The 17,500-nt window shown below is 49.5% G+C and overlaps 1 protein-coding gene across 1 annotated transcript in view; it reads right to left on the reverse strand.

The window, feature by feature from the left end:
• The window catches only part of xylt1 (xylosyltransferase I), a 76,387-nt gene that overhangs the window by 38,375 nt on the left and 20,512 nt on the right, over window positions 1–17,500 (reverse strand). Inside the window, 3 exon segments of the mRNA XM_048246712.1 lie at window positions 2,796–3,026; window positions 3,029–3,118; window positions 3,159–3,450. Of these exon segments, the coding sequence (XP_048102669.1) occupies window positions 2,796–3,026; window positions 3,029–3,118; window positions 3,159–3,450 (613 nt within the window).

The raw sequence follows: 17,500 nt of genomic DNA on the forward strand, positions 1-17,500 counted from the left end.
ACACGCACACAGACACACACACATACAGAGACACACACACACACACACACACACACCCCTAATGTGGCATGCCACAAATGCCCCCCTTCCCCCGCCCCTGTATGCATGGGTCCTCTCCCTCTCCCTCTCTCTCTCTCTCTCCCTCTCTCTCTCCCTCTCTCTCTCTCCTCTCTCTCTCTCTCCTCTCTCCCTCCTCTCTCTCTCTCTCTCTCTCTCTCTCTCTCCCTAAATGTGCAGTGCAGCAGAAACACTCCACGTCCGGTCCGTCTCCGTCTCTGTTGCCCGGGCGCCGCGTGCCAGCCTGCTGTCTGTTGCCAGCGCGCCTAAAGAAGGCCAGGCCAGGCCAGGCCAGGCGGGGCCAGGCGGGGCCGGCGGCCCGCGAGCCGCTCGCTCGTTTGGGCAGGGCCAGGCTAATTTGAGGGGCGCGGGGTACAATTACACCATAGGGCACTGCTTTCTGGCGGTGGCCCGGGCAGCCCGCGACCTGGGCGTCAGGCCGAACCGGAGACGGGGCGGGCTCAAGGGGCCAGTGGCGCCGTTCAAATGACTATAATCCCACAGCCCGGTCTGCGTTACGGCCCAGGCGCAAACCCCAACCCCAGCCCCCCAACCCCCTCATTTCCCTCCGCAACTCCAACTCCTGTCTCGTCCCTTCACGTGCGTGCTGCGCTCCTTGTCCTGGGGGCCGAGTGGAGCCCTCGTCTGCACGTGGACGTGGCCTGCTGGGAGCTCCTCCTGTAATCACTCGCCGCGGTGCTTGCGCTTTGCCGGCGCTAGCGTGGGGGCGATGACTGGCTCTGGTGGTGGGCGGGGTGACCCCATGGCCCTCTGTTTTAACGCCCCCCCCAACCCCCCTCCAGTCTGCCTCCTGAATTTGGTTCTGGCTCAACAGCTAAGATGGCTGCCCTCCTTCGTCTCTCTCCCTGTTCTCCCTCCCCTGACTCCTCTCTCTCTCTCTCTCTCTCTTTCTCTCTCTTTGCTAATCCTCAATCTCTTTCTATACCTGGGTTAGCGGTGGTAGCGTAGTGGCTAAAGGAGCTGGGCTAGCATGCAGTAGCCAGACAAGTTGTGGGCCACCTTCATGCCCTTGAGCAAGGCACTTCACCCCAAGCTGCTCTGAGGAGACTGGCCCTTGACATATGACATATCGACATCTTGTAAGTCGAAAGAGGAGGTCTAACTAGGACCAAACGTTAGTCGGTTTGCACTAATTAAAAATCACTTAAAGCGTTGTGTGCTCCTGCTCCTTGGTTCTAGTTAAACCTTGGGTCTCCTCTTTTGACTTCTGCGTCTTGTTCCGTGAGCACCAACCAGGCTGAAGCGCAAGTGACCCCCTTCTACTATCTTGTAAGTCGCTTTGGATAAAAGCAGCAGCAAATAAGTGTACGTTTCTTTCCCTCCCCCTGCCTTGCTGCGCATGCGAGGCTGTGCGTCCAGCCAGCCCCAGCAGGCCTGTGGAGCGGTGCTGATCTGAGGGTGGCCCGGGGTTTGCCCTGGTTTGCCCCGGGTGCCTGGGCCTTTAATCTGACTGCGGTGCGTGCTTTCCAAGACTCTGTCCCTGTGATCCCTCTCCTTCGCTGAGCGGCTGGGGTGGGGTGGGGTGGGGTGGGGGGCCAACGGCAGCACAGCGGAGAGCTCTGTCTCACTCCAACGTGGTATGCTGATTGCTACTCAGCAGTGGCCAATGGCGTAATTACATGCACTCTCTCTTTCTCTCTCTCTCTCTCTCTCTCTCTCTATATATATATATATATAGTATATATTTCCATATTCGTGCAAGGTTCTACATTTCGGGAAATTGGATGCAGAAATAGCATATTCCTTTTCCTTTAATGCAATGTCGGTCTCAAGAACATGCATGCACGCGCACACGTGTACACACACACACACATGCCCGCACACACAAACACACACACAAACACAAAACCTCCCAAAGCCAACCTGCCACCCACTGCAAACTAACCGCATGCTACATCTATCCTTGTGTCTCAGTGATGAAGGCCTTGTCATATCTGTTAGAACCTATTGTGGAGAGCTTGAAGGTATGAGAGTGTGAAATGTGTGTGTGTGTGTGTGTGTGTGTGTGTGTTATTAATGATGGGGGTGGAGCAGGAGAAACATGCAGCTGATCTGTCAGCAGTGCATTTAAATGTGAATGAGGCAGGTGAAAACAACGGTGAGGCAATTATATGTGTCATCAAAACACCGCACGCAATCCCAGGTTCCTTATTTCCTTGCCTGTCTCTGAGTGTAATTATAAGTAGTGGTTTGCGTTTGCAACTCTTAAACCCCCTTCCCCCACTTCCGACCAGTGAACGAACAAACAAACGAACAAGCAGGCCTGGGCAGGAGCGCTATTAATCTCCGAGAGAAACGATCATTACTCCCCACATTATTAATGCTAGAGTCCACGCTGCGTCCAAACACCGGTCCTCTGCACCAAAACAGCACTGCAAACAATGAAGCACTGCCATTCCCCCTGAGTCTGACGCAGGAACTCTGAGAGTTGCTACCTTCATTGCTATTCCTCTTCTTATCATTTTGCTGTAGTCTGTTTCATTTGTATTTGATATAGGTTATTTTCATCCATCTCTTCTGTAACTTCTCATTTGGTTCAAACTGCCATCTTGGTCAGTCTTGAGTGGCTATAGATCACACACACACGTACACACCAGTGTTTCCTCTAGTGCCGCCACTGTTAAAAAATCTAGCGGAAACACTGCGCACACACACACACACACACACACACACACACACACACACACACACACACACACACACAGACTAGCTCTTACCCTCTATAGGGCAGTAGCGAGTGACCTTCTCGGGCATCAGTTTTCCCTCCTTGTGGCGGCAGTACACCTCGGCGATCTGCTGCCGGCACTCTTTGGTCTTGGCGCGCGACAGGGCCGAGATGGCCTCGCTTGCCTGCTGCCACCGCGCGGGTGGCTGGTCGTTAGCGCCATTCGACCCAGCCCAAGGCGCCACCGTGCGCCTGGTCTGCCGCGCCCGGCTGTGGTGGGGTGGTGCGGTCGCGGCTGGGTGGCCGATGTGTCAGGGGTTAGGCCTGCAATTGGTGTCGCGGACCTGCCCGCCCGTGGCGTGGAGGTGCGCTCTTCTTTCGCGTCCACCGCCCGCCCGATGGCAGCGGTCATCACCGTACTTCTGGCCGTACTGGATGACCTCGTTGGAGCCCTTGGCCAGGTTCTGCTGGGCGTGTGCCCGCTCCAGGAGCAGCTGCTTGCGCTTGCTGCTGCCCGCACCTCCGCCGCCCACACCAGCGCCACCAGTGCCCGCGGCGCCCCCTGCAGCATGCCGCTGGCTCTGCGTCTGCGCCCGCGCCGCCCCAAAGTTACTGTTGTCAATGGTCTCAAAGTCTTTGGGCACCGAGTTCTCGTTGTTGCTGTCCACCCGGACTTTCTCCTTCGGCCGATGGGAGTGATAGCCATCCTGGAGAGGGGAGGAGAGAGAGAGAGAGAGAGAGAGAGAGAGAGAAAGAGAAAGAAGAGTGAAAGGGGGGACAAAACAAAACAAGAGAAAGCTGGCATTAGGAAAATGTCAGAGGCACTTCATCTATGCCAGCTATGAACACAACATATCCACTACATGCTGACCATATGGTGGACTGAGATCTTAAACTAACAGGCAGGCAGGCTGCTTATAAACATCCCAACACAGGGGGCTGGGAAGGAGGAGAGAGAGAGAGAGAGAGAAAGAGAGAAAGCTGGGTAACATGACCAAATAGAGGCAGACTTGAAGTCAGAGTGATGATAACATTACACAGTCCTGTTACTGACTACTCTTATCTTCTCTTCCTCTTTTACTCTCACACTCTCTCTCTCTCTCTCGCACACACACACTTGGAATATACAGATAAAGAGAAAAGGAGAACTCTCTATCACACACACACACACACACACACACACACACACACACACACACACACACACACACACACACACACACACACACATACACACACACACACTGCAAATACAGATGAATAGAGAAAAGTAAGGTCAAGAATGACAGCAAAAGTCAGTGGGAAAGATCATTCTCTTTATCAATTATGTTCTTCATTGGATTTTGGAAACGCTTTGGCACTACAAAACTCCTTTTGTCATGCCCATAAGACTCGTTTGAATGAGGGACGGGCCAGAGGACGGAGAGAGAGAATGAAGAGAGAGAGAATGAAAAGAGAGAGCGCCAGAATGAGGGAGATAAAGTCCCATGAAAGGCCACCGGAGACAACCTTGCAAAACACTCATCGTCACAAACCTCACTTCAATCTCCACATCCACCCGGAAACACCTGCAGCCTGCCTTACACACACACACACACACACACACACACACACACACACTGTTTCTTCCTATTCTATCTTCTTTCTCTTCTCCTCCTCTCTCTGCTGCACCACGACAAAGTGGCACGTTTTGGGAGCCTGCCTTGCCCTGTCTCCTTTCTGGAGCCATGGGAGAAGAGTGCAGGAGAGAGAGAGAGAGAAAGAAGAGAGAGAGAGAGAGAGAGAGAGAAAGAGAGAGAGAGAGAGAGAGAGAGAGAGAGAGAGAGAGAGAGAGAGTGGGGGCCTTTTCAGGAGGAAATTACACAGGCCTGAATTAATAGCTTGAGAAACCACAGGAGGTAAGTTAGCCTGCCAGTGGGAAGACTATCGATCGCTGCTTTATACAAAAAAAAATCTGTCATTTCCCAAGGTGCTTTGGGAGGCCCGTTCTGCGCCGCTGAGCACCCGGGTCTACGCTGTGTGCAAAGGATGCTGGGAATGTGGAGGGGTTGTGTGAGTGTATGTGTGTGAGTGTACTGTATGTGTGTGTGTGTGTGTGTTGATCCATGTTGTATCATTCATCAATGAGATGGTAGGAGGCACTCGTTCATCAAGAACACTTTATCTGCCCAACCCAAACACACACACACACACACACACAAACTTTATCTGCCCAACCTTACTGCCTCTGCCCTCTGTTGATTTGAACAGGCTTGTTCCAAGCAGCATGGGACCACACACACACATGCATTGCACACACACACACACTAATTCATCAACCCTGGCCACACCATGGACATAAACACCCTTTCATCACACCTTTACACACACATCACTCCACCAACACTTCAGGTCAGACTCTCACTCTTCAGACAAATATGCTGCACAATGACCATGACCACTGGCTCTGTGTACCAGACACACACACACACACACACACACACACACACACACACACACACACACACACACACACACACACACACACACACATAGACACACACACTCACGCACACACACACACAAGCACACACACACACACACAGGGAGGGTCTCGGGTAGTGGAATGCGGCCCCACCTGCTCTGTGATAGTAACTTGCCACCTCAGCGGGCAGGTGCACACTTCATACACTGACCCATTCTGACAGTGTGTGCATGTGTGTGTTGAGTGCTATTACAACAAGTGTGTCTGAGAGTGTAAGTTCCATAAAGTGGGTCTATCATGATGAGTCTATAAATGTAACTGTGTAAATGTGTGTGTGTGTGTGTGTGTGTGTAAAATGTGTAAAACAGGCAGACGAGCAGCTTTGTGGTTGCCCAGTGGTGCAGAGATGCAAGCCGACACTCCCAATATTCTCATTTCTCTCTGTCTCCCTCCCTCTCTCTCTCTCTCTTCTTTGTCTTCCCTCCATTAACTTCTCTTTTTCTCTTCCCCTCTATCTATCCTAATCTCTCTCTATCCCTCTTGTTTTTTTATACTTTCATTTCTCTCTCCAGCCCCCACCTCTCTCCATCTCTCCTCATCTCTTCTGGCCGCCTGTTCATCTTAGTGTCATCTTCCTCCATCAATAATAAAGTGTTAAACACACACACACACACACACACACACACACACACACACAGGCGTCTCCCTCCATCAGTAATAAAGTGTTCTGTGTGTGCTGGTGGCAGTGTGTCTCTGGTGGCTTAATGGTCTGCCATCACACTGCTCTGCCACTGCTGTCAGCACTAAGACCTGCCGGGAGTACATGCGCACACGCGCACACACACACACACTCCATTTTTCTCTCTCTATCTCTCTCTCTCTCTCTCACACACACACCCCTCTTTCTCTCACACACATACATACAGACACACACACTCCCTCCTTCTCTCTCTCACACACACACACACATACACTTATACAAGCACTCATACACACTCAGGTGCATGTACAATGGCAGCACGTAGAGCCAACTCCACACACACACACACACATGCAAAGGGTTATATGCAAACACGTCAATGCACATTGACACACTCACACACACAAACACACTACCCTCTGGGGCAGACTAAACGGTTTTCTCCATCACACATAACTCAATGTGTGTGCCTGGGGACTGTTGTTTCCACGGCTGCTTTCTATTTAGCAGCTCTGATCAATATGTCTTACTTGTACAATAATGCCACAAGAACACACACAGTCCCCACCCCATAGTCTCCAGTTGCTGCGGATGTGTGTATCTGTGTGAGTGAGAGTGTGTGTGTGTGTGTGTGTGGGTCTAATGTTTAAATCTGTGTGCCTGGGATCATTGTGTAGAGCTGTTTATATGGTAGATAAGAGACAGTATGTGTGTGTGTATGTGTGTGTTGGTCTGGGATATTAATAAATAATACGTGTGCATTTGCATGAGTGAAGGAAGGCCTTTATGTAAACTAGTCATAGGACTAATATGGAAACGAACGTGTCAACACTCTTCTGCTAGTATCTGGCTGTCCTTGTTTGCGTGTGTGTGTGTGGGTGTGTGCAGTATGTGTGTGTTCCTGTGAGAAACTAAACAGGATATAGTGTCTCTACAGACAGCCTATGATTTTAAAAAGAGACGCATGTCTCAGTGTTTCTGGAATGATCAACTGCAGCTGTGTCTCTCCGTAGGCAACAGCATGAACTTCAGTCTCTGTTTTTCCTTCTTTTCCCCCTCATTCCATATATACATATGACTCCCTCTCATCCTTTTTTGTTCTCTCTCTCTCCTTGTCTTTCTTTCTCCTGTCACTCTGTTTCTCTCTCTTGTGCCAATGGCCCCAAAGCTGACCTCTTTGCTTGTCACCTAGCCTCAATGTCCCGGCAAACAGAGCACACACACACACACACACACACACACACACACACACACACACACACACACACACACACACACACACAGGCTCAAAATAACAGGATGCCACTCTCACACTTGTTCACCCTGCATTCCCCCCTCTCTCTCTCTCCCCCCTCGTCTGCTTTTCCAGTTCACAGAGGAGAGAGGGATGAAGAGTGGGGAGAGAGGGAGAGAATGAGTCACATTGTGACCCCCAGGGTCGGGAGACTCACCTTGCCGTTGGGTGTGTGTGCTGTGTGTGTATGTGTGTGTGTGTGTGTGTGTGTGTGTGTGTGTGTGTGTGTATGTGTGTGTGTGTTGTTGACACATACAGCTCGAGTCTGTGTGTGGATGGCCCTGGTATGTGAGGGTGGCTGAGCCGCAAAGGACAGGGCAAAGGACAGATACACAAACACACACACTGTGAGGAATAGGAGGTTATGAACTCATCAGTCTGTGTGCGGGGTCAGGTGTCAGCGCTCCTTCATGCATGGGTATATGTGTGTGTGTGTGCATGTCACTGTACAGTGACACTGAAGCTTCAGGACCATGGAATTTGTGAAAGTCATATTCTGAGCTCCTAAGTGTGTGTGTGTGTGTGTGTGCGCGCGTGCATGTGTGTCATGTTCCGAGTGCCTGTGTGTGTACATGTCCAATTGGGAGTGGCATCTCTAAGTAAGCGTGGATGTGTGATGTGCATGCTGTGAAAGCTGATGTATGTATGTGTGTGTGTGTGTGTGTGTGTGTGTGTGTGTGTTTAGTTTGATGTGGTATGCAGGACGCAGACAGCCCCAGCCTGAGCCTGACCTTTAGCGGCAGGCGCTGAAAAGAGCGACATCAATCACACACATAACCCCTCCGACAGCAAGAGCAGCACACACACACACACACACACACACAATCTGATTACTGATTACATCAGCACACACTTGGCACACGCATACTACAGTTTTATAAACACTTCAAATTAAAACACAACACACACACACGGATACACACACATCTGTTTTTTTTTTATTAGTACCATCAAAAAACCCTGTACTGTCTCTGTGATCAGCACTGGTCAGTTCTGTCATGCCCTTCCCTGTCCAGTGAAACACAGCCCTGCAGCCCGTGTGTTATTAGAGCACTCTCGCCATGTAGGAAATGAGAGAGAGAGAGGGAGAGGAAGAGAGAGAGAGAGAGAGGAGGAGAGAGAGAGGAGAGAGAGAGAGAGAGAAAGAGAGAGAGAGAGAGAGAGGGAGAGAGAGGTATGAGTATGTGTGTGTGTGTGTGTGTGTGTGTGTGTATATTTCAAAGTGATGGAGAAAGAGAAAGTGTGTATGTGTGTATCAGAACGATAGAGAGAGAGAAAGTGTGTATGTGTGTGTGTGTATATATGTTTGTGTGTGTGTGTGTATATGTCAAAGTGATGGAGGAAGAGAAAGTGTGAATGTGTGTGTGTGCATCAGAATGATGGAGAGAGAGAAATTGTGTATGTGTGTGTCAGAATGATGGAGAGAGAAAGTGTGTATGTGTGTACTGTATGTGTATGTGTGTGTGTGTGTGTCAGAGAGATGGAGAGAGAGAAAGTGTGTATGTGTTTGTGCGTGTGTGTGTGTCCTGCCCACGCCTCAGAGGGACTCTGGCCCATTTATCAGCTGCTGTGGGTCTGACAGAGTCCAACACAGGAGCTCCACCTTGAGCTCTGGGGAGGATGGGTGTGGTGCCTCCACAGCATCTGATCAATCTGGAGAAATTGGGGCTAAAGAGCTGTGAGGCTGCTGAGTGTGTGTGTGTGTGTGTGTGTGTGTGTGTGTGTGTGTGTGTGTGTGTGTTTGTGTGTGTGTGTGTGTGTTTGTGTGTGTGTGTGTATGTGTGTCCTTGCAGTCCCAGCTGTGATAGCTTCAGGTGTTTGTATATGAAAGTGTGTGTGTGGGTTGGGGGTTGGTGAGGTACATACATGTGTGTATCCAATCCCAGCTGTGAAATAGTCTCAGTATTTGTGTGTGAGTGTGTGTGTGGTGGTGGTAGGGAGTCTATCTTCTTTCTCTGTCTGTCTGTCTGTCTGTCTGTGAGTCAGGCTGTGTGTCTCTCTGCATCTGCTGCTCCAGAAACGTGTTGAAAGGGAAGCAGAAGATCCTTTCTGTTCCTCTTGTGTGTGTGTACTCACTGTGATCTCTTCCCTTGAGAAGAGGGTTGTGTGTGGACTCTGCAAATGCTATTTAGGCTTCTTCTCAGTGGTATTTGCCACCATGGGACACACACATACACACGTGCACACACGCACACAAACATGCACACACACACACACACACACACACACACACACACACACATGCACACACACTCACACAAAAATACTGAGACTATTTCACAGCTGGGATTGGATACACACATGCGTGTATGTACCTCACCAACCCACACACACACTTTCATATACAAACACTGCAGCTATCACAGCTGGGACTGCAAGGACACATGCACACACACACACACACACACACACACACACACACACACACACGCTTACACACACACTCACTTACTCACTTCTCTCTCTCTCTCTCTCTCTCTCTCTTATATGTCACGTTGGTCTCTAGCTGTGTGATAAGTGTGTAACCACAGAAACAGAACCACTCTCACCACTCTCAGCCCTCAGTGCTTGTATGTGTGAGTATAATGAAGGCTTCTTCACACACACACACACGCGCACACAAACACATTCAAATAGTAGAGAAAGGAGCTAAGAACTAGGGTTGCAAAATTTCAGGAATTTTCAAAGTTGGAAACTTTCCATGGGAATTAGCGGGAATATACGGAAATTAACAGGAATAAACGGGAATTAATGGGAATAAACTGGGAATTTTTAATATGGCAAGTTAGTCTATAACAGGGAACTTAAATGTAGTGGGCAAAACCCCATCTTGCAGCATAATATTAGTTAAAACAACCTGATTTAATGCAATTTCAGTCAAATTTCTACCCTGCACATACGTCAATCCCATGCACACAGCAATCAGCATAGGCTACTAGACATAAAGGAAACCTATGATGCGTTCATGTGCATGGGGAAAATAAATTCCCAGTGAAAATGTCATCTCATGTGGGAATAACTAGTGGAAGTTTGCAAACAGAGTCTTCATTCAAATGGGTGTACGTCATTTTGCATAAACTGTAATGGGACGATTAATCTGTCTGATTAAGCTTGACAACTTATATATAATTTACATAATCTATAAGGTTTGGTTGGGGTGGTATGTTGTCATTATATTTTTATTTGTTTTATCATTTTCTGGGATTCTAACTGAACAAACTGATTGTCAGTCAATGTTCCAACCAATTGGATTTTGTTGTTGAGTGGCGTGGTGTATCTTGGGCAGTTCAGTGGTTTCAGTGTTGCTAGCTTAGCACGCTAGTAAACCATAGGCAGAGAATGGGATTCCCGCTATGCTATCACTTAGCTTTGTATGCTAAGTGAAAATACGAACAAACAAATCATATTGCTTATTACGAAACAAAATGTTAATGTCTGTATATGAAACAGTAGGAGTTACCAAAAATTCCCAGTTAATTCCCGTAAATTCACATTAATTCACATAATTTCCTTTAATTCCATGAAAGTTTCTAATTTGGAATATTTCCAAAATTCCCCAGCTTTACTTCCCATGGAAAGTTTCCGGAAATTTACCGGAAATTTTCCGCCCCTTTGCAACCCTACTAAGAACACAGATGCTATTTGTTTTTCCTTCGTCTTACAGATCATCCTATACACTTACTGTATCACCTGCACGGTAAGTTGCTTCTTATGAAAGCGTTCATAAACATTACATTGCAATACACACAGAGATAAGCAAAATGCAGACATATACACAAGCATTCTCGAACACAATTACAAGGATTTAATGTTGAGGCCTGGGTTTATTTCAACTCATTTAAGTTTAATGTGAAAGAACTGCTAGAGAGCAACAATCACACACACAGACACTCACACATGCACACACACACACACACACACACACACACACACACACACACACACACACACACACACACACACAGAGTGAGTCTCCTGCTGCTAAACAGTGGCATAGGCAGGGTGAGCCAAGCTGGAAGACAGATAACCTGTCTGTCTACGCACAGCACAGCCCCAGCAGCTTAAAGAGCATGAGAGCGAACTGGCCTTCAAACACACACACACACACACACACACACACACACACCATATACACACACACACATGCACGCATACACACACATACACACACACACACACACACACACACACACCAACAAAGTCTGACTTAACTACATGGCAACATTGGCACAAACACACACACACACACACACACACAGGGGCCACATACACAAACACACAGAGGAAAGAACACACAGCATTATATGCACACAAAGACAAAGAAGCACACACTTGTCTGAGAAGGAACAGGTCTGCTTAAGATACAGTTAACCACATACACACACTACACACACAAACAGCCATGGTCAACATCAAATATTCACTGCTCTTCCAAGCCTGTGATTTCAGGCTTAGGCTCTACACACACACACACACACACACACACACACACACACACACACACACACACACACACACACACTCATCATCATCAAACACCAGTCTGTGCCAGCATAGAACAATACTATTACATTAGAGAGAATTGTAAACTCTCCCTCCCTCTGTGTATCCCTCTCTCCCTCCCTCTGTGTATCCCTCTCTCCCTTCCTGCGTTTCTCTTCTCATTTCCATCTCTCTCCACCCAAAACATTTCCTTTGGTGCATCAGGAAGATGCTTACCAACATAGCTATTCACTATCTGCGCTTTCTCTCCGCTTGTCAATACTACAGCTGCATCGCTACAGATAGCAAAAGCACTCTGTGTGAGCTATTCACTGTGCTTGATGCTTTTGGGGACAATCACCATGGACTGGCTGAATATATTTGAAAGTGAATGCAAATGGTTCAGCACATTGTTGTTCAAATTGGTATAATGATATGTGAATACTTACAGGCCCACAGTCAGGCCTGTTTTAATTGCCTTCATTAACATCTTGCAACTCCAGCTTGCCAGCCAAAGTTAACAGATGTGCAAATGAACAGGTCTGAATTCTGCAACATTTTAATTCTCTTATTTAAATGATTGTTTTTGTTTGTTTTAAAAATCAGTGCACTTTAGGCTTTAACTGTGCTCATGAATCCTCATGTTTGTTAGGGTAGGAACACAAAGACAAAGTAGGAAGGTACTGCCGACGGCTAAGCCACCACTAGTGGATTGGCTAAAATGCGTGCAGGCCTATATGCAGGCTAAGCAGTTCACGCGTGGATAGCATGGTTTGCACTGTTGAGGTCAGTGCCTCAAGGGTGATCCCTCTCAGAAATCAAAGTGATCTTACTTAAGAGGATGATCTTCATTGGCCTGAGATTAGCGATTATCTTCAGCGCAGAGTTCAGTTCGGCACCGCATCAGTTGGGCTAAACGCCCTGGAACCGCCTTCATGCCGCGATTCCCCCGTGGACTCCAGTTCTATTTCGCACTCAGTGAATTGAGGCTCAGATTCATCGGTTTTAGGATTAGCTTTAACGAGCACTGCGATTCCCGTAAGCCCCTGAAATAGAAAAACGTTTTGTGGCGTTCCGCCCGCTGAACGAAGCCCTGATCTCGCTGAGCACCTGCTGGCACACCGCCACACTGGCCGCGTCCTCCAGCCACGCGTCTGTGTGCCGAATCTGTCAACGGTGCTGACCAACTCATGCTGACCAACTCCCATTAAGCCGGGCAGAGGCCACCCTCCAGCTCGAGGATTCTTCTGAGACTGGCCTTCAGTAATCCACCCCGGCAGGGATTTTTTACATTGTCTTAGGAAAACCTGCCCATGCTCACTGAGTTGCTGCACTGGAGTTGGTTCGATGAAGGTTTAACAGGTGAAACTGAGTCTACTTCTCTCTCCATTAGCGTGACATTTTTTGGACATGGTCCACCAGGCTACGACAACAACTTCCTTCTTGCACAGATCATGCACTCTGTTACTTGCAGTCCACACTGTAGCGGCCGATTGGTCGTCTGGCGATCTGCTTAGCTCGCAGCGCGGCATCACAGCTCACCGTGGCAACATGAAAGGCACTGACTCTCCATCTCCCCTCATCAACTCAACGCTCATTAAAACGATCCTTTACACTTCCTGTTACACTCCAAACAAACATGCCACCACTTCTTTCCGTTTAATGAAGAGGTAGAAAAAAAAACACAAAGCACACTCAACAGCAGCCGTTTAATGGGACACGTTAAGCCATGTCAGAAGCAGGTTTAAAGAGGCACACAAACGAGAGCACGCTAATAGGGAGCCGAGCACAAGAAAGGCAGGCGGCAAGTTCAGTAGTTCTTAATGAAAGCTCAAGGTGCTGCCTGCGGGACACTCTACTCTGCTCCATATGTTAGCAGCAACCCCCGTGCCAGAGGGAGAGGAGAAAAGGGGGTAGGGGGATTCTTCTATATAACCAACTCTTTTACTTAGCAGCAGGAAGAACAACATGTGTGAGGGAACTTTCAGGAACAGTTGGAAAATAGATTTCAACAGTGCACCGCATTCTGAAACGCTAGAATGAGTGTGTGTGTGTGTGTGTGTGTGTGTGTGTGTGTGTGTATGTATGTCTTGTATGAAACACTGTTTCATCAGTTTCCGTCTGCTCCACAGCAACGTCTGACTTTTCCAGGAGGAGGAGGAGGAGGAGGAGGAGGAGGAGGAGGAGGAGGAGGTTTTACTCTGACAAGACTACCCATTTAAGAGTGGCTGCGCTCAGTGAGAGAGAAAAAACAGAAGGGAAAAAACCAGCTGCAGCGATATGCTGCTTAGAGCAGCGGTGAGGTGGCCAAGCCCACAGAGCCGTACAGCAGGCAGCCGACTCACTGGACTAGACTGGGCTGGACCGGGCGGCCCTGCCCGGCTCTGCCCTCTCAGGGAGAAGTGGGTGCGTGCTTGTCCAGAAAGATCATCGCTCCCAGGAACACAGGAGCCAGTGTTCCCACTGCCCTGCCAATGGACGACCAACCCGAAGACTCATACCACCACATCACATACCTCTCTCTGTCCCACTCCAACTCCTCCACTGAAGCTCTTTCGCTCTATCTCTCTCTATCTCCCTCTCTCTCTTCCTCTCTATCTCTCTTCCTCTCTCTCTCTCTGCCTCCAACATATGCAACCTCTCTCAGCTTTATATATGAATACAGTAATTCTCTTTCCTCCCTCTCTTATCTCTCTCTGTCTCTGTCATCTCTATCCTTCCTCTGTATTCTTTCTCTACCTCTCTCAAAGTCAAATAGATAAAACTGTCTGGTGCTTGCTTATGTTTGAACTTATGTGTCTACCACTATAACAGTGCAATCTTGTACATTACAGTATGATAATATGTAGTCTCTCTCTGCTTTATTCCCTTCCCCATCTCTCTCTCTCTCTCCTCCCTCCCTCTTTCTCTCTCTCTCCTCCCTCCCTCTTTCTCTCTCTCTCTCCTCCCTCCCTCTCTCTCTCTCCCCACCCCCTCCCATCCCTCTCTCTCTGCCTGTGACTGTGGCCTGGCATCAGGACAAGCTCCCCACAGACATCAAGCAGAGGCTCTGAGCTCCAGGCCTGTGGCTGTGGCCAGTCGGCTGGGAGAGGGAGGGGGGATGGGGGGGGGGGTGCATAGGGAGGGAGCTGGATGGACAGCCCTGGCATGGGTCCTCAGGGAAGGCAGGCAGGCAGGCAGGCAGGCAGGGGCAGCTGAGGCAGAGGCTGAAACGATGGCGGCCGTGGTGGTGGTGGTGGCGGGGTGGGTGGGTTGTGTAACGCTACCCCGGTCAGGCAGGACCAGTACACTGAGCAAAAGCCTGTAATTTTGTGTGTGGCTGATGGCTACGGCAGCTCATGTAGGACACAAAGCAAATAGAGGAGGGGGTGGGGGGTGAAGCAGAGGCTCTGGGCTGTGTTGCTGGCCCTTACGGTCTAACTGGCTAACTGGCTGGCTGAGGGCACTGTGGGTCGAGTTACCCTGACGGGCACTGCCAATGCCCCTCCCCCCACCACTCCACAAGCACTGCCCAACTTCGCCTCGGCTTGCCTCACTTGCAGCCATGCAGATGTGAGAACTGGAACGACAGCGGTGACACACACAAAGAGTGCACAGCTACCCTGCCAATGGGGACACACAATGTGTATAGTACACACACACACACACACACACACAGACAGACACAGACACACACACATACACACAGACACAGTGTTCTCTCTCTCCATCTTCCTATGAAACAATATCTTGTTCTTACTTGGTCTATTCTTCACACAAATACACAAATGATAGCCTAGACATATTCTCTCTCTTACACACACACACACACACACACACACACACACACACACACACACACACACACACACACACACACACACACACACACACACACACACACACATACACACGCAGGATCAGGAATATGAGACTAGGGAGTCTACAGTTCATCAGTCTACAGTTTCAGCCTCGGTGTCCTGCTGTCGTTTCCACAACCCAGTTCTGTCACGCGCTCAACAGGTCCTCACCTACTCTGGTGACAGGATGCTGGCCAAGAGTGTGTGTGTGTTTGTGTGTGTGTGTGTGTGTGTGAGAGAGGTGTTTGCGACTTATGAAATGTTCACACACACACACGACCATCAATGGCCTTTCATCAGCTGAGTAAATCTTAGGCCTCTCTCTCTCTCTCTCTCTATCCTTTTCTTTATAGCTCTTTCCCTCACTCTCTCGCTTTCTGAGATGCAGCACACAGCTGCGTGGCGCTTTACGCAAACACGACGCGTGAGTGACGTCATCTGCGAATCACCGCTCCAGCTGCCGGCGCGGCGCGGTTCCTCTTCGCTCACTCCTGCCGCCCGGCCGGCGGATGAGTCAGTGCTTCTGTGACGAGGCCTTGCCCCTGCCGTGTCACCTCAGTGCGCGACTCGCACGGCACACCACGCTACGCTACGCTGACGCGAAAAAAAAAGGGCACGAAAACATACTCCTCCCAGGGGGAGGATGTGAAGAAGAGAAGGATGTAGTGAGGGAGCTGGGGGAGGGGTGGTGGAGGTATGGAGGGGACAAGACCAAACAACAACCAAAAATAGACCTTCCTTCTCTCTTCCACTTCCTACTGTAGAGCCCCCATTAGGGCCGTGACGCCGGAAAAGGCCATTTCCTTCCCTTGTCTAATAAGCTGCTCTCTCTATTCTGGGGGAGAAGGGGTGAGAGGAGGGGATGGAGGGAGGAAGGGAGAGAGGGTAGGAGGGAGGGCAGATGCCTACGGGTCTGTGGGTCTGCTTTAGGTGGATTTGCAGACATGGCATGCCTGAGCGCTGACAGCGGTTCAAATGAATTTGGCCCGGCTTACGGGACTAGCGGTGTTAGTTTGCGTCAACCCGTCCGCAGTGAGAGTAATCAACGCCGCGCTGCCAAATGAGATCTGGTCAGAGACAAAAGCCCCTTCCTCTCACCTCTCCTCACCTCTTCCCTCTCCTTTTCTGTCCTGTCTTGCTGCTTTTCCTGTTCTTCATCACTGTCCCTCCTTCTCTCTTTCTCCCTCTCTCTCTCTCTCTCTCTCTCTGTCCCACCTGTGAACTCACAAGAGATGCATCCCATTCCACCGAGACAATCCCCTGCATATAGTCCAGTACCTCGAGTTCCACCACAAAGCCGTCATCCTCTTTCTCCCCTTCTCTCTCTCTGTTCATTTCTCTCTCTTCATCTCTCTCTCTTCATCTCTGTCTTTCTCTCCATCTCTCTCCCTCTCTCCATCTCTCCTTCTCAGTGCACTGGCAACATCCACTAAATTATTACTGACTCCCTTCCTCATTCTCTTTCTGCTGCTGGCTGCAGGCGACTGGGAGCTCTCCAGCCTCTTTTGGGCGCAGAGTCATAGGAGGAGGGAGAGTAGAGTCATAGACTGTATATCAGTAGAGTGTGTTCTGTGGAGGGAGTGTTTGTGTGCTGGGCCCTCACTGTGCAGTCCCTCTGGGGATTGCTACTGATGTTCTCCGGGGTGCTATGCTATGCTACGCTACGCTACGCTGTGCACTGGGGCAGGGCCCTCGTTTGTGTGCACAGCAAGGGGGTCACAGAGGGAAGACAAGCACAAGCCTCTTCTCCAGGATCCCCCCTGCAGGGGCACAAGTGCAGCGTAAGCCAAGCAGATTTACAAAAGACTTAGACTCACAGCAACACGGATGTAGCGCTACGCAATCACACCAACACAGGAAAACATATACTGTAGGTCTTTGCATACATATGCACCTCGGTAGCACCCAGACAAACAAGTACATACACAAACGCATATATAAAAGACACAAATACACACACACAAGCTAATGCATACTG

The sequence above is a fragment of the Alosa alosa genome, chromosome 6 (assembly GCF_017589495.1).
Source record: "Alosa alosa isolate M-15738 ecotype Scorff River chromosome 6, AALO_Geno_1.1, whole genome shotgun sequence".
Taxonomy (NCBI): domain Eukaryota; kingdom Metazoa; phylum Chordata; class Actinopteri; order Clupeiformes; family Clupeidae; genus Alosa; species Alosa alosa.